Below are 23,130 nucleotides of genomic sequence, written 5' to 3'. Positions count from 1 at the left end.
CTGTGCCTTCTGTGTCTTATACAGAGCACGTGGTGGATGCTTAAATAATAATTATTATTCCTATAGAAACAGTAAACAAATGGCAGGTCGGGTGTTCCATTCTTCACCATGTGAAGCACGAGTAAGTCCATGGATGTAACACTAGTGTGAAATTGATACAAGATGGAGGAAATTGCTAAAGGCTTATTTAAGTTTTTCTCTTCCAATCCAGGATACTGATTCATGTAATAAAGTACTGACTGGACTGGTCTGATCATTATTAAGGTTGCAGAATCCATTTTCCTCCAAACAAGATGTCCTGGACTCCAAACCCTCCTCAATCTCTTTGAAGCCAGGAACAGGAATAGGCACAGGGAACTTCAAACAAATGCCATAACAACTTAAAGACATATCCAGACAGTAGTAATCATTTAAGCACACACATTACCTTTAGCATCTGAACATATAAACCACAAATTGATACTTTCTAGAGGTAATAGGAAGGGTTTTCTTTTGTTTAAAATTATAGTATCTCTTATGTCTTAATATAACACTTGCTGAAAAAGATTGGAGAAGCTTCCATTAAAAAAAACCACCAGGTTAAATAACAGCCTTCATTCTAGCTTTCACACAAAATAATATCCTTTAGAAACATCCATATTTTCTATAGTTTTCTCAGGGACTTAAGACTACACAGCAAATATGAATTATTTGGAATCAAGAAGCCTCAGATTCATTATTGCTTTGGAGGACAGGGTCATAATTCAAAATGATCTGGACAAATTGGAGAAATGGTCTGAGGTAAACAGGATGAAGTTTAACAAAGACAAATGCAAAGTGCTCCACTTAGGAAGGAACAATCAGTTTCACACATACAGAATGGGAAGAGACTGTCTAGGAAGGAGTATGGCAGAAAGGGATCTAGGGATTATAGTGGACCACAAGCTAAATATGAGTCAACAGTGTGATGCTGTTGCAAAAAAAGCAAACGTGATTCTGGGATGTATTAACAGGTGTGTTGTGAGCAAGACATGAGAAGTCATTCTTCTGCTCTACTCTGCTCTGGTTAGGCCTCAGCTGGAGTATTGTGTCCAGTTCTGGGCACCACATTTCAAGAAAGATGTGGAGAAATTGGAAAGGGTCCAGAGAAGAGCAACAAGAATGATTAAAGGTCTTGAGAACATGACCTATGAAGGAAGGCTGAAGGAATTGGGTTTGTTTAGTTTGGAAAAGAGAAGACTGAGAGGGGACATGATAGCAGTTTTCAGGTATCTAAAAGGGTGTCATAAGGAGGAGGGAGAAAACTTGTTCACCTTAGCCTCTAAGGATAGAACAAGCAGCAATGGGCTTAAACTGCAGCAAGGGAGGTTTAGGTTGGACATTAGGAAAAAGTTCCTAACTGTCAGGGTTGTTAAACACTGGAATAAACTGCCTAGGGAGGTTGTGGAATCTCCATCTCTGGAGATATTTAAGAGTAGGTTAGATAAATGTCTATCAGGGATGGTCTAGACAGTATTTGGTCCTGCCGTGCAGGCAGGGGACCTGACTCGATGACCTCTCGAGGTCCCTTCCAGTCCTAGAATCTATGAATCTATGAATTTGGATTTTAAACAACATTGTTCAGCGTCACAGAAGTGGCATAAAGCAGTGCAAATGGGTGTCCAATGTCCCGCAAACAAGCTATTATTTTACTGTGCAACTTCTTTCTCAATTGTGTGCTATAGGGGAGTTACAAAAGTCTTCGTCAGTTCTTGATTTTCAAATGCTTTGTGCCTTTTTTTAATCATGAGAAAAAGCTTTAGAAAAGTTTGTTTATAACTGAACCCTACCTCATGTGGTGAGGTTTCTGCTGATAATGCTATAGTTGGTAAAAATGATCTAAAGTCCAGGCCTACCTTGATCTGATAAAAGAAAATTCTTAAGTACAAAACAAAGTAGGGTACTAATTAGATGGATCTGATTTTGTCTAAGATACCATTACTAAGTTGCTGGTAACAGCAGGAGCTATGTCTAAAATATGAAGCATACATCTGTCAACTAGCAAAATATAGCAGGAAAAGGTTACTGAGTTCAGTATTCCCTCCTTGTCTTGTCTGTGGAAAGTAATCAGTCTCACTTAATCAGTTAGGTGCCTTGCAATAATTGTGTATTTCCAGACTGGCTTTATACAGCACCTCAGGTGCTCTGATCTTCTCATTTGTTCAATAATGTGAAAACTAAAGCTCCATTAGGTAACTGGGGAGGAAAAGGTGTTGATAGCATATCTAAAACTGACAGTGGTCAGATTCAGTTAATCTTTAGTAATCCACAGCTTTTCCTCTTGTGTCTTGCTATATCAGCTCAGGTTTAATTAAGATTGCATTTGCCAACAGGAGGTTTAACACATTGAAACAAAATACCATGAAATACTTTTTATGATGTTTTCCCTTTAAGATCTTTTGGTTCTCTGTTTTATTTCTTATACTTCCTTCTTATCATTTTTCTTATGATGTGAGATATAACTAAAATATCTCCTATAAATAAAATAGCTAACTGGTTTTACAATAAGCATCTACTAGGGAAAGAACATCTTTTTGACTGGAAATATGACAGGGATTTATTTATTTTTTACTTTCCTGGTTCAGCTTCAAACAGCCAAAACAGATTTTTTTTAACTTGTCACACACAAAAAAAGCGGGCTACCTTTCCGACATGCTTTTTAAAATGGAATAATTTCCTCTTTCTGTAGTTTACATTTGCTAAATCTACAAGACATATAATAACTATTTAGACATGGTTAGAAGCTGTCAAGGAATAATTAAAATTTCTCAATTATCTATTTCATTTTACTCTTTAATCTCCTTTAATCTCTTTTCTCTTACAGGCTACTTTGCACCAGTGCTTATAGAGATACCTCAGTTGGAAATGGAATATAATACTACTACAGGATTCCTCATAGCAAAATCTTAACAATAACAGCCTTGTTTAAATTTCACTTAACTCCACCTGGTCTTCCTCTCTCAAGTGTACTAAGATCCATTAATGTCCATCTAAACTATAGTATTTGAAATATGGTTTCAACTCATCAAAACTTATTCCTCTTCATCTACTGGCTTAGGGCATACAGGGGAAGCAGTAGACAGGATATATATTGATTTTAGAAAGACTTTTTACACACTCTCATATGACATTCTCATAAGCAAACTAGGGAAATGTGGTCTAGATGAAATTCCTACAAGGTGGGTGCACAGCTGGTTGAAAGACCGTACTTGAAGAGTAGTTATCAATGGTTCCCTGTCAAACTGGGAGAGTGTATTTAGTGGGGTCCCACAGAGGTCATTCCCAGGTCCGGTTCTATTCAATATTTTTATTCATACTTGGATAATGCAGTGGAGAATACGCTTATAAAATTTGTGGATGACACCAAGCTGGAAGAGGTTGCAAGCACTTTAGAGGACAGGATTAGAATTCAAAATGACCTTCACAAATTATAGAATTGGTCTGAAATCAGCAAGAAGACCGAGGGGGGACATGATAACAGTCTGCCATTCTTTTAAGGTCTGTTATAATGAGGAGATTGATCAATTGTTCTTCATGTCCACTAAAGATAGGACAAGAAGTAATGGGCTTAATCTGTAGCAAGAGAGATTTCGGTTAGGACACTTGTCTAACTGTAAGGGTAGTTAAAAGCTCTGAAATAGGCTTCCAAGGGAGAGTGTGGAATCCCCGTCACTGAAGGTTTTTAAGAAAAGTTTGGACAAACACCTGTCAGTAATGGGCTAGGTTTACTGGTTCTCCTCAGAGCAGGGGCTTGATGACCCTTTCCAGCTCTATATTTCTATGATTCTGTAACACAAACTATCATACTCTGAATGGGATTTTGAAAATCTCATATGAAGTGAGCAACCTTATAAGTGGTGAAGAAGGTTGTGGGGAGGGAGAGAGAGGATGTGGTTTACTACTGAAAAAGGACTTAATAATGAAACTTAATTGGATGGAGTCTAATTTAGTCTATATTTACCATTAAGGCTGCTTCTGTCAATCAAGTTCGTGTCAACTGGCCAATAGGCCCCATCTCCATGACGACCTGTTAACAGAAAAGCATGTGTCAGAAACAGAATGACAGATAAACTGATCTAAGTGCGATCTACTGCTTGAAACAGAGTCTATCTGACAATATTTAAGCCATTAGACAGTGAGGGGAAAAGTAATTCTGTATGCGCATGAGAAAATCTGTCATAAAAGTCGACTTTTAAAACAAGCTGAATTTCAAGCCTTTGAGAAGCTTGCCTCTTTAAATTCTTTCTCCAATAGTCCTTGTTAAAGTGACAAAATAAGGTGAGGCAGTCGTATCAGTCAGAATGTTCTTCCTCAAAAGCTGACAGATCTGATGGAAAAGTTAGTTCATAGTTCAGATGACAGACATAATATTGGGCTTCCCTCACACTTCAGTGGCTTATGTTCATTGATGGCTCCCAATTGACATTTCTTTGAGCGCAGGTAAATTGTCATTATTATTCTACAAGGTGACAGTACATCTCATCTAGCGTCTGGGTGTCTAGTATTCCTTCTGTTACTTGCCACAGAAGATAAGTTTAATATTTGATTATATTCTTTTATGGGGGAAATAACCCCTGTATAATTCAGTTTATGAACTGGCGTTCTTGGGGGGAGGAGTAGAGGGGTTATACTTAATATTGAATCAAATCAGTCAGAAGAATGTAAGAACACTGTAAAATTGTCAAATAGTATTCTACAAGATATTAAGCAAAAAAATTCATTTTATTTCATCCCCAGAAATATTATTTTTCATGGAATTGCCATTTTTTACATTGAAAATACAGGAATTTCAAAATGGATATGACGTGATTATTGTTCTAACTAAATTACAAAATCTCCTTCAAAATTAATCTTTGTTGTTTTTTTTAAAAAGAACATTTGCCCAATTTCACAGGTTTTGCACAAAAGTGGAAAGTAAGGAAAACGTTGATCTCTGAGATGTTCATATTTTGAACTTAATTTGTTTTATGCTTATACCAATAAGCAATTTTAGGCCCAAATTCAAAATGGTGGCTATGGCCACCTTGAGCCATCCAGGTGATGAATCTGTGCTGTTGCCAAGGTCTATGCTTATGCCTTCCCCATACCTGGTAGATGGGCCCTGGCAGGGTTGGTAGGGGGCAGGGTAGAGCTCTGCTATTCTATGCCTATCTTCCACTGGTGTAGGATCAATCAAGGACCATAAACCACTGATAGAATGTAGTGCAGCTCTGGTGCAGGACAGAATCCGAATAGCAACATATTGCTAATATGGATGCAGCTTATACTAGCAAATCTGTGCTCTTGGCAATACTGCTTATTCCACCTCCATCCCGCTCAGCAAAACAAGCTGTACCAGTAAAAGTGCAATTATGCATTTATTACTGCATTTACATTAGGGTCTTCTGCTGGCACATCTGTGTTTGTCAGGGATTTCACCCTTTCACACCCCTAACCATTACAGCTATACAGCAGACATCTGTAGTGTCTGCATGGCCTGAGTAATGTACTTTCCCAATAGATAATGAGGTGACTAAGTAGATAGTATTCTTCCCTCTGAGTCAGTAATAAATCAGTGTCATAGCATGGAGTCATGGAGCCCTGTTACTTCCATCTTTCAGACGAGACATAAAAATGAGCCAATGACCAATTTTGGACATTAAAGAACCCATGAGTCTTTTTAGAAAAGTTGTATGGGGGCATTTAACCCAAAATGTTCTAATTAAATTCCAGCTCTGGTATCTAGTGTTTAACTACTTCAAATCCCTCAGTAGTTGTAGCTGGAAAACATTTTCTTCACTTCCTACCATACTCTATTATTATTGTTGTGCATTGTTAAACAGTTGCTGCATTTCATTCTAGAGGTAGCTGCATTTTGGGGGAGTATGAAATGATTCCTATGTATAATTTTGTCTATCCATTTGTAAAGTGCTTTGCAATGAAAGGAACTATATAAATGTACGATCATTATCATCATAGGTGACTTCAACATAATCATCTTTTCAATCAGCATAATTGCACAGCAAGGTTGTACAATATTTAGCTGTAACAAGTAACAGGCAAAAGTGAGATGAATGTCGGATGCACTGTAATTCTATTTACAAAAACTGCACTGTATAGGAGTAATATTCCCGGGTTTGCACTAGAAGCTTTCAATATATGGGGATAAATTGTCAATAGAACTAAGTACCTTGGGTGTCTCAGTGGGAGATGCTGGTGGGTACTCAGTATTTGTTTAAAAATTTGTCCTTACTTAGGCGTCTAAGTGGGAGTTGATCTCTTTTGAAAATCTAGCCCCTACTGTCTGCTTTAACACCTCTCTACAATTTAAGATATTAGAACTCTTCAAGGCATTACATGTCACATTAACTGATGTACAAATATTTTAGAAACTGGAGGCCAATTTAAGGTTTCATGATCCTCATGAAATCATGGATTGAATAACTGAGCAAAGTACAAACAACATGGCTATTTCAGAGTCCTAAGGCCAGAAGGGACCTTCAAATCATGTAGTCTGACCTGCACATCATAGGCAACAAAACCTACCCAGTTATCCCTGTACTGAGCCCAATAATCTGAATTAGACTACAGTACTTACAGCTCCCAGGAGACTAAACCGCTCTGTCCCACACACAGAGAATAGGAAGGACTGAGATGCCGCAATAGCTAGACCCCTGCAATGGCAGGGAATTGATTTGATGAGACTTCTTCCATGTTCATCTTCAACTGAATCCCATCAACTGAATTGCCCTACAGGCAAACCACGGTGAACCTGACCAGAGTAAGAGGAACACCGGGATCCAAAGATCAAATAACACTTACTTCAGGGCTAGGTTAAAGCACAGGTAATATAGGTTTTTACCTAGAGACCCAGCTCTTGAAGTCGTATGATTATAAATAAAATGAACTTTCTAGCTGTAATAGTTATTCTTGAAAATGTGACCCAGAGGTAATCAACACAGTGATGTCGGTCTGAGTGGGCACACATCATGAAACAATAGCACTGAAAGGAATAAACGGCGCTATACATCTTCCTGGGATGTTACTGCCAAGAATTCTGCTTTTAAGAACATAAGAACGGCCATACTGGGGGTAGACCAATGGTCCATCTAGCCCAGTATCCTATCTCTGATAGTGGCCAGTGCCAAATACTTCAGAGGGAATGAACAGAACAAGGCAATTTTGAGTGACTCATCCCATCTTGTCCAGTCCCAGCTTCTGGCAGTTGGAGATTGGGGTTGTGTCCTTGATCATCTTGGCTGATAGCCATTGATGGACCTATTCTCTATGAGCTGCTTAGGATGGCCCTGAAAACACTCAGTGTATGGCAGGAGGAGAAGAGTGCAGCTATACCCACTTAAGCAAATACCCCAACTTCTGGGGTAAACAATTGGGGGGGCCTCTGCTGCCACTCCTTTCTCTCTTGGGAAGGACCCTGCTACTGTTCCTGGGGGGAAAGAAGGATGCCCCATGATGCTCTGGTAGCGGAGGGGGACCCCTGACACTATGCAAGGGGTGGGGGAGGCACAGGCACAAGCAGTGAGGTTAGAGCCATGGGGGATCCTGTGTTGTGTTGGCTCCAGATTGCCCTACTCTGCCCCTGACCTACCTTTTTAATAAAAGGAAAACTTATAAAATGCCCTTTTGGGGGTAGGGGGGATAAGCTTCCTGGTGAAGCAAAGTGATCTAGTTTTATGCATGAAAACTAATGTTGGAAGCTAGATGCGCTAAAGAGTAAACAGTGCTGGTGCAGGACTACTAATGCTGTACTTCAAGCCAACGTGCCTTCTTGGAAGCTTTCTTCATCTAGCTCTGTGTGGAGTTTACCACATTCTTCCTTTTGAAAAGTAAAATGATGCACAAATCCATTGCTACTTTGAGCCCAAGTGCTTCATTATGGCTTGATGTCTCATTCTCCCATTAGCCTTCATACTTAATCTCATCTACACACAAAAACACGTCCTTTGTGAATCCTTTTGCACTTCCAACATCACCTCCTACCTTGCTAATCTGCCCCATATCACTGTGATTTTTTTTCTGCCACACTCAGAACTGTTGCTATTCCCCTATACAATCTTCCCCTGGATGAAACCCCACCTTTCTCATTTCTCCTTCTTTAGTGGAGACCTTATATTTTCCCCTCAATATCTGACCTATGTAGTTGGCACGAGGCGGGGTTCTTGATACTCTTCAGTTTTTCTCTGAGTTGTGTAACAGATGGCAGAATTCAAACTAGCAGAAATATGTTCAAGAAGTGCCAACTTTTCACTCAAATTATGCAGAAAGGATGGTTTTAACTTTGGACATCACTTCAGTGTGAATGATTTCTGACCTTTCTATTTCCCATTTATCCTATGTCTTCAATTAGCTCCTTCTTATGAATGCTTCTATGACTAAAGTCCTCCACTGGAAAATGTCCTTTCTCCCACAACTGTAGCTCAACTACCGTTATTTTTAATACATGTTTTAACTTTGCCTCATCAAGGCCACAAAACTAGAAGTTCCCCATGACTACAAATTTTCTCTTTCTTGTCAGTTCTCCAGCATTTGTAAATCTGGCATCTCTCCTGCTGTAACTCTAGCGGACTTCTTCCTTGTTAGCTCATTTTTCCTGATTTATGCTTCAGCGTTTATATTTTATCTACTGAAAATCCCTTATCTCCAAACTTCAGGTATCCCAGAATGCCCTGGCCAGACTACTCTCACTCCAGGAAATATTGCTTCCATTATGTTTAATGTTCACTATATTATACATGGGTACTTGCTATGAAGAGTAGTGACTTCATTATAGTACATCTTGCTCTCCATGAAGGACTCATCATCTGATTCATCTGGCCCAGATATATCCTTTCTCTACCAACGTTTTCAGCCCTATACTCATTTAACCCTGGGAAAACTGGCTGAGAAGTAGTCTTATTTCAGTTTACAAAAGCTGTAAGCAATTTTCCTTCCCTCCAGGAGCCATAGTTTGAGACATGATGCCAACTATAAGCCCTTCGGCGCTGTGCATGGATACCAGCCAATGCGAGGCTGTAATATGACTGTCCTATTTTACTTCAACAAAAAGCCATTTCTTATGGGGCACATGATTTCTCTCTACAGGCACCACAGCTGCCAGAACAAGCTCCAATACACTAAGGGACACTCCTCAGACATAGTGTACAATGGGCAAAAGAAAATGTAAGATAGCCCACTTCTGTCATTTCGTGCTTCATGTTATTCATAGACATCTTCGTTGCCAAGTTTAGGGATTGCCTTCTGGTTGTTCACCCTTGTATTTCCTTAGAGATACTGACAGTTTTCAATCATAAGAAAGAAAATTATGTTTAGTCAAGAATATCTCACTTAAACCTCTTCATTGTGCCAACACACCAAAAGCGGTTCTTCTGCCATAGGATTAATGTTAGCACAGACAGCTTTGGATGTAAGCTGCAGCATCACCCATTCTGGAAGCCACTGAGCATTCTATGTGCCCGCACCCATGGGTGCTAACTTGGCCATCCACTTTGTCTGACTCTGCAGGCCTTATCATGCACAGAAAGGTGAATCTTGTGACTAAGGCACTGGATTGGGACTCAGGAGATCCAGTTTCAATTCCTGGCTCTGCCACAGTGAGTCTGGTCTAGTCACTTAAGGTATGGCTGCACTGCACTTGGGTGTGAGCCTCCAAGCTTAAGTAGACAGATGTGGGTTTGTGGGGCTCATGCTAACGTGCTAAAAATTACTGTGTGGATGTTGTGGCACTGGCAGAGTTTTGGGCTAGCCACCTGAGCTCAGACTCACCCTATTTCCTGGGTCTGAGCTCAAGTGGCTAGCCTGAGCCTCCACTGGTGTTGCAACATCCACACAGCTATTTGTAGTGCGCTAGCGCACGCACTGCTAACACAAGGCAGCCTACCCAGGCTGCAAAGCTGACTCCCACCTGCAGTGTAGACATACCCGTAGGGGCAGATTTTTCAAAACTGCTCAGCATGGTGGGTGCTCATTTCTTTTGACAATCTGGTCCTTAGTTTCAGAATGAGAGCTGCTGGGTGTTGAGTACTATTGACAATTTGGCCCTTATTTAGGTGGTTAAATGAAGCTGAACTCTTTGGGAAACTTGGTGCCAGTTGAGGGTGCTCAGCACTAGAAAAGCTTTCCTTGAGACATAAAGCAGCTGCAAGAGAGAAGGTCTGAAACAACCGAGGCTGGCCTTCTAGCAGCTTTAGAGAGGAAGCTCAGATTGGATTGCCAAGCTGCCACCTGGGAAACTGGCTCTAAAAGCCGGCAAGGTGTATATAAAGGCAGAGTAAGGAAGGCTGATGGAGGGAAAGGAGCAATAGGAGTTGGAGCCTGGAACTGACAGACAGGAATTTGCAAGAGGAAGTAGGAATCTGATTACCAGGAAATCCATCCACAGGAAATCTACCCACAAGGGCCTGCAAGAATGTATTGTAAACATGATAGACAGAATGTGGGACTGGAAAAGTGGCACACAGAAGTAAGAAGAAAGATAAGACTAACTTGCACCATAATTACTACACTGTATAGATCAAGGCTGCAAACTCCACTAGCTGCTCTTTGTCAGGAGGATTGCTGCTCCCTTTTAGACTTAGACTGGCAATAATCAGTAGATTGGAAAGATGACTCTGTCTGCATCCACTCAGCCAGAAAGAAGGATGCCAGAGTCACTCAATCCAATTCTTGGGTCTGAGACAGCCCCTTTTGCACCACTCCAATGGCTAACCAGAATTCCTCAAGTTTTGGGAAATTCCTACCCCTGTTGCTACAGTCCTGGTGTAGGGAGCATGCTGCTTGAATGGCCTCTTAGAGGTGCTGGCACCTGGGCATAAATTAGATCTGTTCTAGTGGGTCCCAGGATTAGGCAGAGGATGCTGTAAGAGAAATAAATTTGTTAGTCTCTAAGGTGCCACAAGTACTCCTGTTCTTCTTTTTATAAATCTATCTGTGCCCCCTACGAGGTCCTGTAACAAGCAGAGTTCAACCAAATCCAAGAATGAGGGTCACAAGAGTGCCCAGGAAGTGGAGGAGGAGAAAGGCCACAGGGGAGAATGTTCACAGGGTCTTAAGCTAGCTTTCCTTCAGCCAGTTAGATCCTGATCTATTTCCTGGCAGGAAACTGGAGTTTTCAGTAGAGATTAAGTTATCCCTTGACTACATTAGCTATATCACCTCTGGATTTGCTCAACTTTCAGTTTCAAACATTGTATTTTCTCAGCGCAGCAAAAAATAAAACCAATGTTCAGTTATATCTGTTTAGCTTCTTTTCCAAGAATGCTAGCTATGCATTGCTCATTAGCAAAGCTTTCAGTGTCTCTAACACTAAGGATGACTTTCTATTGGCTGTTTCATAATATTAGCCATATAACTGAATCCCTACTGACTTTGGTAGTGGGGAGATGTTCCACAGACAAACATGACATTTTAATTTCTGTTTTCCTTAATCTCCTTGCTTAATATTCATACAGAAACAGAGTATTTCAACCCACAGCATTATTTGTTTAGAAATAATCAGACATGCTGCCAAAAAAGTGGCACATGCCAAAAGTCATCAGCCTCCCAACATCTGGTAAAGACCCAAACCAGGCATCAAACTACCACGTGCTATTGTTGCTTTCTATGTCTTAAGATTTTAGAGCACCTAATTTTACAGTGAATAACATGAGAGGTGGAGAACATCCTGAATGTCGAGGAAGGAGACTTTCAATAAGATCAAAGCACATGCGAGTACTTGTGCTAACCACATTAATCCAAAATGGTTTTCAAAGAAACCTAAAAACAGGCACTATTTTGTTTGACCTCACTGCAGCATATGATGTGGTATGGCACATGGGTCTACCTGTTAAAATATTAAGAATCCTTCCACCATGGGTCACTGATGTCATCAAACTGCTACTCCGAGATAGACGGTTCAAGGTGCATGTAGGTGAGAAAACAAGTGCTTGGAAAAAACAGATGAACAGGTTGCCCCAGGGGTCTGTTCTAGCCCCAACCTTATTCAATATATATATCAATGACCTGCCACCAACCCAGTCACGGAAGTTCATTTATGCAGAAGACATCTGCTGAGGGCTACAGGCTCCAACTTTCTCTGAGCTGAAGAAGACCCTAGCACCAGCAAGACAATCTCTGGCACATTCCACCTCCACTACGCCAATGCTAAGAGGGAACTAAACATCATATTAAATGACCAGAGATTGAAGCATGAAGCATATCCAGTTTACTTAGGTGTGATCCTTGACCGAACACTGACATACAAAAGCCACCAGAGGAAGATAGCAGTTAAGCAGTTAAAACACGCAACAACCATCTCAGCAAACTGGCAGGTTCTTTACAGGGCACAAATTCTCTAGCCCTATGGACCTCAGCCCTTGCTATCTTGTACTCAATAGCAGAATACCTGACACCAGTATGGAGTCGGTCAGCACACATCAAACTTGCTGACGTACAACTCAACTCAACAACGTGCATCATACCAGGAACTCTCTCACTGACTCATCTTCCATGCATAGATGACTCGTGCATCCGAATACTGGGGGGGGGGGCACAATCTAAAGGGGAGGACAAATGACCAACCCATGTGTCTCCTGTGCCTAAGACACTCCAGCCCTGAGCCCAGCCCGGGGCCACTGTGCTCTCCCCACCCCACCAGAGTTACCTGTGTGGGGAGAGGCTCTGTCCTTCTCCCACTGTGCCTCTCCCCGGCACATTCAGCCATTCTCCCTGGCAGCTGGACCTGGGTGGGGAGCGGAGGTAGTGGGACAGAGTCATTTCTTATGCTGGCTGAAGGAGGCTGCTCAGGGTCACTGATCTGTGCAGTGCAGCAGCTGCCTGAGACAGACAGCCCAGCCACCATTGCCACTGCCCCAGCCAGGCTCTCGCAGACAGCAGCAGTGCTGCACAGTGACCTGAGTGGCCGGCGTGAGAAGTGGCCACTCCCCGCCTGGACCTGGCTGCCAGGGATGGGACCAAACGTGCTGGGGGCAAGGCATGGTGGAAGAAGGACAGATCCCTTCTCCCCCCCGCCTGTCTAAGCAGAAATCTTGAGGAGCATTTCATAGATGCATAGATTCGTAGACTCTAGAACTGGAAGGGACCTCGAGAGGTCATCAAGTCCAGTCCCCTGCCCGCATGGCAGGACCAAATACTGTCTAGACCATCCCTGATAGACATTTATCTAACCTATTCTTAAATATCTCCAGAGATGGAGATTCCACAACCTCCCTAGGCAATTTATTCCAGTGTTTAACCACCCTGACAATTAAGAACTTTTTCCTAATGTCCAACCTAGACCCCCCTTGCTGCAATTTAAGCCCATTGCTGCTTGTTCTATCCTTAGAGGCTAAGGTGAACAAGTTTTCTCCCTCCTCCTTATGACACCCTTTTAGATACCTGAAAACTGCTATCATGTCCCCTCTCAGTCTTCTCTTTTCCAAACTAAACAAACCCAATTCCTTCAGCCTTCCTTCATAGGTCATGTTCTCAAGACCTTTAATCATTCTTGTTGCTCTTCTCTGGACCCTTTCCAATTTCTCCACATCTTTCTTGAAATGTGGTGCCCAGAACTGGACACAATACTCCAGCTGAGGCCTAACCAGAGCAGAGTAGAGCGGAAGAATGACTTCTCGTGTCTTGCTCACAACACACCTGTTAATACATCCCAGAATCACGTTTGCTTTTTTTGCAACAGCATCACACTGTTGACTCATATTTAGCTTGTGGTCCACTATAACCCCTAGATCCCTTTCTGCCATACTCCTTCCTAGACAGTCTCTTCCCATTCTGTATGTGTGAAACTGATTGTTCCTTCCTAAGTGGAGCACTTTGCATTTGTCTTTGTTAAACTTCATCCTGTTTACCTCAGACCATTTCTCCAATTTGTCCAGATCATTTTGAATTATGACCCTGTCCTCCAAAGCAGTTGCAATCCCTCCCAGTTTGATATAATCTGCAAACTTAATAAGCGTACTTTCTATGCCAATATCTAAGTCGTTAATGAAGATATTGAACAGAGCTGGTCCCAAAACAGACCCCTGCGGAACCCCACTCGTTATGCCTTTCCAGCAGGATTGGGAACCATTAATAACAACTCTCTGAGTACAGTTATCCAGCCAGTTATGCACCCACCTTATAGTAGCCCCATCTAAATTGTATTTGCCTAGTTTATCGATAAGAATATCATGCGAGACCGTATCCAATGCCTTACTAAAGTCTAGGTATACCACATCCACAGCTTCTCCCTTATCCACAAGACTCGTTATCCTATTGAAGAAAGCTATCAGATTGGTTTGACATGATTTGTTCTTTACAAATCCATGCTGGCTGTTCCCTATCACCTTACCACCTTCCAAATGTTTGCAGATGATTTCCTTAATTACTTGCTCCATTATCTTTCCTGGCACAGAAGTTAAACTAACTGGTCTGTAGTTTCCTGGGTTGTTTTTATTTCCCTTTTTATAGATGGGCACTATATTTACCCTTTTCCAGTCTTCTGGAATCTCTCCCGTCTCCCATGATTTTCCAAAGATAATAGCTAGAGTCTTAGATACCTCCTCTATTAGCTCCTTGAGTATTCTAGGATGCATTTCATCAGGCCCTGGTGACTTGCAGGCATCTAACTTTTCTAAGTGATTTTTAACTTGTTCTTTTTTTATTTTATCTGCTAAACCTACCCCCTTCCCATTAGCATTCACTAGGTTAGGCATTCCTTCAGACTTCTAGGTGAAGACTGAAACAAAGAAGTCATTATGCATCTCTGCCATTTTCAAGTTTCCTGTTACTGTTTCTCCCTCTTCACTAAGCAGTGGGCCTACCCTGTCTTTGGTCTTCCTCTTGCTTCTAATGTATTGATAAGAAGTTTTCTTGTTTCCCTTTATTCCTGTAGCTAGTTTGAGCTCATTTTGTGCCTTTGCCTTTCTAATCTTGCCCCTGCATTCCTGTGTTGTTTGCCTATATTCATCCTTTGTAATCTGTCCTAGTTTCCATTTTTTATGAGACTCCTTTTTATTTTTTAGATCATGCAAGATCTTGTGGTTAAGCCAAGGTGGTCTTTTGCCCATTTTCTATCTTTCCTAACCAGCGGAATAGCTTGCTTTTGGGCCCTTAATAGTGTCCCTTTGAAAAACTGCCAACTCTCCTCAGTTGTTTTTCCCCTCAGTCTTGATTCCCATGGGACCTTACCTATCAGCTCTCTGAGCTTACCAAAATCCGCCTTCCTGAAATCCATTGTCTCTATTTTGCTGTTCTCCCTTCAACCCTTCCTTAGAATTTCAAACTCTATGATTTCATGATCACTTTCACCCAAGCTGCCTTCTACTTTCAAATTCTCAACGAGTTCCTCCCTATTTGTTAAAATCAAGTCTAGAACAGCTTCCCCCCTAGTAGCTTTTTCAACCTTCTGAAATAAAAAGTTGTCTGCAATGCAGTCCAAGAATTTGTTGGATAGTCTGTGCCCCGCTGTGTTATTTTCCCAACATATATCCGGATAGTTGAAGTCCCCCATCACCACCAAATCTTGGGCTTTGGATGATTTTGTTAGTTGTTTAAAAAATGCCTCATCCACCTCTTCCACCTGGTTAGGTGGCCTGTAGTAGACTCCTAGCATGACATGACCCTTGTTTTTTACCCCTTTTAGCCTAACCCAGAGACTCTCAACACTTCCATCTCCTATGTCCATCTCTACCTCAGTCCAAGTGTGTACATTTTTAATATATAAGGCAATACCTCCTCCCTTTTTCCCCTGTCTATCCTTCCTGAGCAAGCTGTACCCATCCACACCAACATTCCAATCATGTGTATTATCCCACCAAGTTTCAGTGATGCCAACAATGTCATAGTTGTATTTATTTATTAGCACTTCCAGTTCTTCCTGCTTATTACCCATACTTCTCGCATTTGTATATAGGCATCTAAGATACTGGTTTGATCTTTCCTCCCAGTTTTGTCCTGACCCGCCTTTCTCTCTGCCAATATAGCTCACACTCCCTCTCGTTTCCGACCTATCTCCCAGGTCTCCATGTTCCCCACTTACCTGTGTGCTTTGCTCACCTGTCCCCGTCGAACCCAGGTATTTGACCCTGTATACCCCTCCACGTGTCGCCTATGCTTCTATGGCTCCCAGTTCTGAATCACACTGCTCCCCCTTACATCATGAGGGAGATTGCAGCTGGCAAGTTGCTCTAGAAGGTATGTGCCAACCAAAGCTTGTTTAATGACCTTTTTAGTCCACCATCTATATCTTTCACCATGACACCTATTGTGGTTGAGGCTGTCATGCCAGACAATCCAAGCTGCAGCTGTGGTCATCTAACAATGATACCTTTTGTGGAGGAGTGTCTGCAAACGAAATTCAGCAGTGGGCTCCAAGAGCTCCACTTGACCACTAGCAACATTATTGCTTGGCTGGGTGAATATGCAAACAGTAAATAAATAAATAAATTTGTTTAGAAAGCAGCTGTTTGAGATGCTCATGAATTACTCATCTTTTTACATCTGCTATGTTCACAGCTTCCATGAGAGACTTAGGTAAATACCAAAAGCCTGGAGCTAACAGAAGCTTCAGCAAAAGGTAAAGAGGAGAGCTAGCTGCCTTCTGCTGTCACAGTATGGGAGCAGGTTGCTGTCTTTAGGCTGACATCAGGCTATAGATGTACTTGCAGTTGTTTTCATACTGGCTGGATGGAAGCAGTAAGCAGAACAATGAGACAGTTTATAGTTTTCAGATTAATGATATTGAACACTGGATGGTTTATGCTTCGAATAGCCAAACTGCAACATGCCCGCTGTAATCCAAATATGGCAAAGGTTGAATGACAGAAAGTTAAGTTCCCAGCATGACTAACCTGCCTTATAAACCCCATTTCCCTGAAAGCTAAAACAATTAGTGCTCTGTTTATTCATGAGCTCAAAACCACTGAGGTGTAAAGTGGTTAGGTGCACTGCCAAGTATAATGCATTCATTCCCTATCCAGAAAAGTCAAAATCCTTTGAATTCACAGGGATCTGTTTGGATGCCTTGCTATATGCCCTCAGAATGACAAAGGCCACCATTTTCTCCAGGGTTTTGAGACATGAGTCTTGGTTTTCAGTCTTGAGTGATCTTCCAGCAGTGCTTCTGATGCTAGACCCATCTGAGGAGAACTTCTTTACATCCTGCCAAATATGCTTGTTAGATCAGATACTCAGCAGGTATAAATTGGCATAGTTCTTCTGATCCATTGTTTTTTAAAGGTTTATAAACTATAGATAATGCAGATGGCACTCCATTGGACCTGTACATTGTGAAATTATTCCTAATGGTAGTACATTTTATACATGCCCCTGTAAATCTCTAACCCATGGGCTACCAAAAGGGTAATGTCATATGAAAATCTGACTTCTCCTCAACACACAACATAATTCTAATTTGGAATAACACAGATGTCTATTCTGGCAAATTGAACCTAACCAACTCTGGAAAGCTCAAAGGAGTCATTGCATAGATGATACATTTGAAGAAAAAAAATCTACTGAACTTCCCCCAGGATAAGGAAAATATCAACTGAAAGACTCACATGTTCCCTTTGACCAAACATTACAAATCAATGATATAACTTACCTAAGTCCAAACATAAGAATCAGCTTGTCACTTGAGAAGACACGATTGCCAAATTTTGAACCAAACTTAATTCTGCATGCAACTGCTACTATGTTCTCATTACCTACCTATATACTAACCTGCTCCTATCCAGAGAAAATATGGAATGAAGAACCTGATATTAGCTTATCATATGAAAACTGGGATAGGATAAAACAAAATAAACCAACCTCTTCCTCACCCACTGTCCACTTACTAAAAAAAAATCTTAAAGAGAAACTATTTAGACTTCAACAAGACTTTGCTATTCAGCAACTCTAACAAGCTGTTTGAAAGTGTCTACATACCACAGATCCTCTTTTATATGTACTTTGTGCCTCTGACAAAAATTCCTTCTCATATGACCTGGTCTATGATTTTACTTTTACCTTCATGTTGACAGTTATTGCCTTGGAACTTGAGCAGTCCTATAAATGTCACACATTCAGAGTAAATAAGGGGAACCAAAATTCCATTTCCAAATGCACCTAACCCATGGCATGAAGGCTCCTAAGGGATTTGGATACATTTGGAAACTAGATTTTGGCTTCTCAGTGACTTAGGCACTTTTGAAAATTTCACACTCAGTGTACATTGCCTTACATCTCTGTGAATCTCTAACCTCTGCAGAGAGCAAGGGGGGCTCCCTATTCCTGGACATTCAGGGATGGATTTTTAAAGGCATTTAGGTACCTAAAGATACAGATTGATGCCTAATGGGGATATTTAAATGTGCCTAGGCACCTAATTCCCAATGAGAAGTCTTTTAGATCCAATGTAGTGGACATTTTTGCTAATAAATCAAGATTAGCTCTTAAAGATGCCAAATACAGTGCTGTAGTATTACAATTCCACCTGTCCTGAATCACATTTCCTACCCTGGAATAACATTGAGTTCCTGTGTTTTTAAAGCAATGGTCTTTCTGAAGGAAGTGGGAATTTTAAAGTTCAGTCATAAAGATGGGAAGACTCTTTGTTCTGAACACAGGACTAGGGACCCAGCTTCTAAGTGTTTTCTTAAAGTCATGGCTGCATCCCTGATTTGCAGCATGACCTTGGAAAAGATTCTTGCTGCAAATGAAAAAGGGCACTATTCTAATCTGTTAAAAACAACTTCAAATACAAAGAGAATCAGAGGGCAAAGCTTTAGTAAATCAATTAATTACAAGTCTCAGATGCCCCCAACTCTCCCTACCATAAGAAGTGATCCTCAATGCTGAATGACATACTATACTAAGAGTATGTCTACACTACAAAGGTAAGTCGACTTAATGTAAGTCGACATCAGGTCTCCACAGTAATTAAGTCGGTCATGTGTGTCCACACTATGCTCATTGTGTTGGTGTAGTGTGTCCTCACTAGTAGCACTTGCATCGATGCACAGAGTAGTGCATCGTGGGTAGCTATCCCACCGTGCAACTAGCTGCAGGGGGTTTGGGGAAGGTCTTGCAATGCTTCATGGGACCAAAACTTTGTTGCAGGGGGGAATGGGAACATGATGCAATTTCCTCCCTCCCTCTCCCTTCTGCTATCAATGGCAAACAACCCATGTTTGAGGGGGGAAGGGGGGGGAGGGCTTTAACAGTGGAGAGGCTGTGTACCTGGCTGCTGTGCAGTGGAATTGAAAATGATCTCCAGAGCATTCACAGTGGAGCATTATGGTAAACCTCCTGGAGGCTATTTCAGTCAAATTATACAACTATGCGTCTACACTGCCTTTCTGTCGACCCATCAATATCAAATTAAATGCTACGCCTCTCACGGACGTGGAGTTATTAAGTCGACGTCACAGGTGAGTTAGGTCAGTGGAAGGGACCTGGTAGCGTAGATGCATACATTATTAGGTAGACTTCAGGCAGCTTCCGTCCACCTACGTTTGTAGTGTAGACCAGGACTAAGTAGTCAACAGAAATGTGCTATTTCTGGGTGGCCCAATATATGCTGTCCCAAAAGGTGCAAAAGTCTTAATATTATACATTGATTTAATTTCCATAATTTTGAGACATTTTAGCTCATTTTGAGAATTATTCTGGCTGAGATTTTACAAGTTACACATTGCTTCCATTTTCATTCAAACAAAACTAGGATGAATCTTTATTAAGATCAAGCACAGTATTCACTCAGTAAAACAGCTGCCATTCACAAACATGATAGAATTAGCTGCAAGGGCTATTATTATTGACTTTGCAAAACTGGAAAAAAATGTGATTTGTCACCAGCTTCAGCGGAAGTGCTAATTTTTTAGTACATCTGGAGATTCAGTTTGAATGAATCCAGGCTATTTTGATTGTATAGCGTTTTCTTTATATCCTGACAATTTGTTAAATACCACTGTTCCATGCTGTTAGACAGTTTCTGTAATCCACCCCAGAACTGGCTGCATTTTGTTGGTGCACGAGATGATTACTATACTATACCTTCCACAAAAAAAGTGAGAATTATTTTGGATGAACGTGAGCTGCATAAATATGTGACATAATTCGACTCAAAATGCCTGTCTGCCTCTTCTTCTCCTTCGCATAACAGTGTGCTTTTAAGCAGTTCACTGCGCTCTTATTTGTGTTTTTTTTTTCATCTACTGTGCTTCTTTTCCCTTCTCCTTTGTTGACAAGTGCCTGCCTTGTGCTCTTGGCTCTTTTCCTAGCTTGCTCTTCTGACCTTTCAGATACTGAGCAGCTGACAGCAGGAGTTAGTTGCCTAGGCTGAACTAGCAGAGTGGCTTTGACATCACCAATGCTCCCACCTACTTCACTGGGTGCAGCTCTCATGTTATTAGAGCATGCTGTGGTGACATAGCTGTCATTAAGGGTCATGGTTAGGTCCTGCTGAGCCACGTGAGTTTCTCATCCTCCCTCTGTCCCCTCTTTCCTGTAAATCTCTTTCTTTGCTCCATCCAAACCATAATACTAGTGGAAGGATAGGCAGGGGGTTAATGAAACAGCTGCAGCAAAAGAAATGGGAGGGAGCACAGGCAGAAAATTGAAGGAAAAAATAATGCATGGGCACATTTCTCAGTAGCTGCTTCGGAACCTGGGGAGAAAATAGGTCTCATTATAAGCATGACAGTCTTTCTAGATGCCAAGGTGGAAAGCTCTGTGGGAGAATCACTGGAGATTATGTTGGCAGGAACAATCCTGCACTAACAGTAGAATGAAGCAGATGCCCTAATAGGATTAATTCTGTTATTTTATGAGAAGGATATATGTGATGGAATAAGCCCTAAGGGCCTGATCCAACACTCTCTTAGGTATGTCAAGGGTGATTATCACCTTATAATCTAAACTCAGCTTCGAATTGGATTTTATCTTGGTGTGTGTTTCCATTGGGCCAAATCCTGAGATCCTTACTAAGGTTTTGCTTGGTGCTTACTTACCTCCACTGAAGCCAATGGCAAAATTACCTTGACTTCAGTGGGGCCAGGACAAATAGTTCGCATAAGAATTGTGTGAAAACTGGGTAAGAACCTCAGGATTGGGCTCATATGCTTTAGAAATTGATTAGATGACTTTAATGTACCTCTTTACTGATTTAGGACCTGATCTACTGCACATTACATACCATAAGAAGGGATCCCTAATGACATACCATACTATGTAGTACACGTAGTATGCTATTTCTGGGTGGCCCAAAAGATGAAAAAGTCTTAATATTATCCCTAAGAGAGAGAGCATAGATGGATGGGAAATTAAAGGCTGGCTTATATAACACAATCATAAATATCTCAAAATAGTATGTTAGAACTATTCTGAGAGCATATTTTTATATATGTAATACCAGAATGTTTCACAACACAGAAAATGAGCTCAGAATGTCCTGTTAAAATTATAAATGTAGGATGTCTCATGGGAGTAATGAGATGCAGACTCTTACATGGCGGAAGGGATAGCTCAGTGGTTTGAGCATTGGCCTGCTAAACCCACGGTTGTGAGGTCAATCCTCAAGGGGGGGCATTTAGGATTCTGGAGCAAAAATCTTTCTGGGAATTGGTCCTGCTTTGAGCAGGGGGTTAGACTAAATGACCTCCTGAGGTCCCTTCCACACCTGAATCAAATTTTATTCAAAGTTTATTTCATCATATATATCACATTCCTCAGATTCTACAGATTGTTCTGGTGACACTATTTTAGCCTTTAAAATTTAATTTTGTATTCATGAAAGTTGCTGGATTGAGAGCATTGAAAGATCTACACAGGACAGTTCCAGTATGGGCAGAATCCGGAAAATCCTGACCAGCTCTAGGATTCAGAGTTTTTCAGTTGTCAGTCCTCGGTCTCCCTTCTGAGACTGAAAACAAGATTGTTGAAATCTGTACTCTAGTAACTGAGCTGAGACCACTAATTCATTTAACCAAAGAGTAATCCAGTGATAACACTTTTGTAGTTGCTGATACTGACTTTCAATTTATGGCTTACATTTAAGAGTCTGCGTCTCATTACTCCCATGAGACATCCTCAGGTTCTTTTTGTATTTATTTATTTCCTTAATTTTAACTTTTGTGTCATAATGGTGATTAACTATGACCTGGAGGAATTTAATTTTCATGTCTAAAACAATCAAACCTAACTGGTACATTTAAAATGTGTTTTGATTTTTTAAGAATAAAATTGTGCCTGCCAGTACCACTGGTAATATTCAAGGTGCCTTTCCACTCTATTTGACACAATACAGATTGCCAGGGTTCAGTTCACCAACAACGCATCCAGCAGGAGCCCTATTGCTATGGCTGGCATAGCTCTGGGACTGTGTTTTAGACTATTTTTCATTTATGGGACACTTTGGTGGAGAGAATCCTCCACAGGAAGGTGATGATGTCGTGGAAGAACGCCATGAACATGATTTCTATATGGGGTTGATGGACTGCGCTTGAAAATGGAAGTCAGAAGAAAGATACAGTCTAGTGACACGAGCATGAGAATGGGGACCAGGAGCATCTCAATTCTAAATTTGGCTCAGACAGTAGCAATAACCACCACCACCTCTGTGGCCTCAAGTAAGTCACTTAGGCCAAATCTTCAAATTTGTATGCACCTAAATATGTAGGTCAGCACCCACAACTGCCACGTCACTGCCAGTTTAAGTGCCTAACTTTAACTGCTTGACAGTGAGCTAGACACCAGGTTAGACACAGAGGTCCGTGCATGAGGATCTCAGAGTCTCAATACGGAGAAAAGACAAAACACCCCTGTTTTATTCTGCCTGAAAACTTGAGCTCCTACTACACCTATCTGCCAACCTTGCTGTGCTATCTATCCATCCTGTAGTTTTTACAGTATTGTTATACTTTTCTGTATCAACTTCTATGTGTATTATATGTGGCTATTAGAAATGAGCTCTCTCTATAAGTTATCATGAGTTACAACTGAGTTTAGTGCCTATAACAGAACAGAAAGTCCTGCATGCTCAGTTTCAGTTCAAAAGGATTATGTTTGTGCTGACAAAACCTTAACTGTAACATTACTCGTGATACTACACTTGTTCTTTTATCAGTGAATAGCTACCACGTACATTCTCTGCATAAA

General features: G+C 41.2%; 1 protein-coding gene across 1 annotated transcript in view; it reads right to left on the bottom strand.

Moving 5' to 3' along the window:
• The window catches only part of DCC (DCC netrin 1 receptor), a 945,550-nt gene that overhangs the window by 63,638 nt on the left and 858,782 nt on the right, over positions 1–23,130 (bottom strand). The window contains exon 22 of the mRNA XM_008166035.4: positions 3,980–4,045. Within this exon, the coding sequence (XP_008164257.2) occupies positions 3,980–4,045 (66 nt within the window). The remainder of the gene's footprint in view (positions 1–3,979; positions 4,046–23,130) is intronic.

Source organism: Chrysemys picta, chromosome 6, assembly GCF_011386835.1.
Source record: "Chrysemys picta bellii isolate R12L10 chromosome 6, ASM1138683v2, whole genome shotgun sequence".
Classification (NCBI taxonomy): Eukaryota; Metazoa; Chordata; order Testudines; family Emydidae; genus Chrysemys; species Chrysemys picta.
The sequence above is the reverse complement of the archived record's forward strand: the minus strand, read 5'-3'. Positions and strand labels throughout refer to the sequence as shown.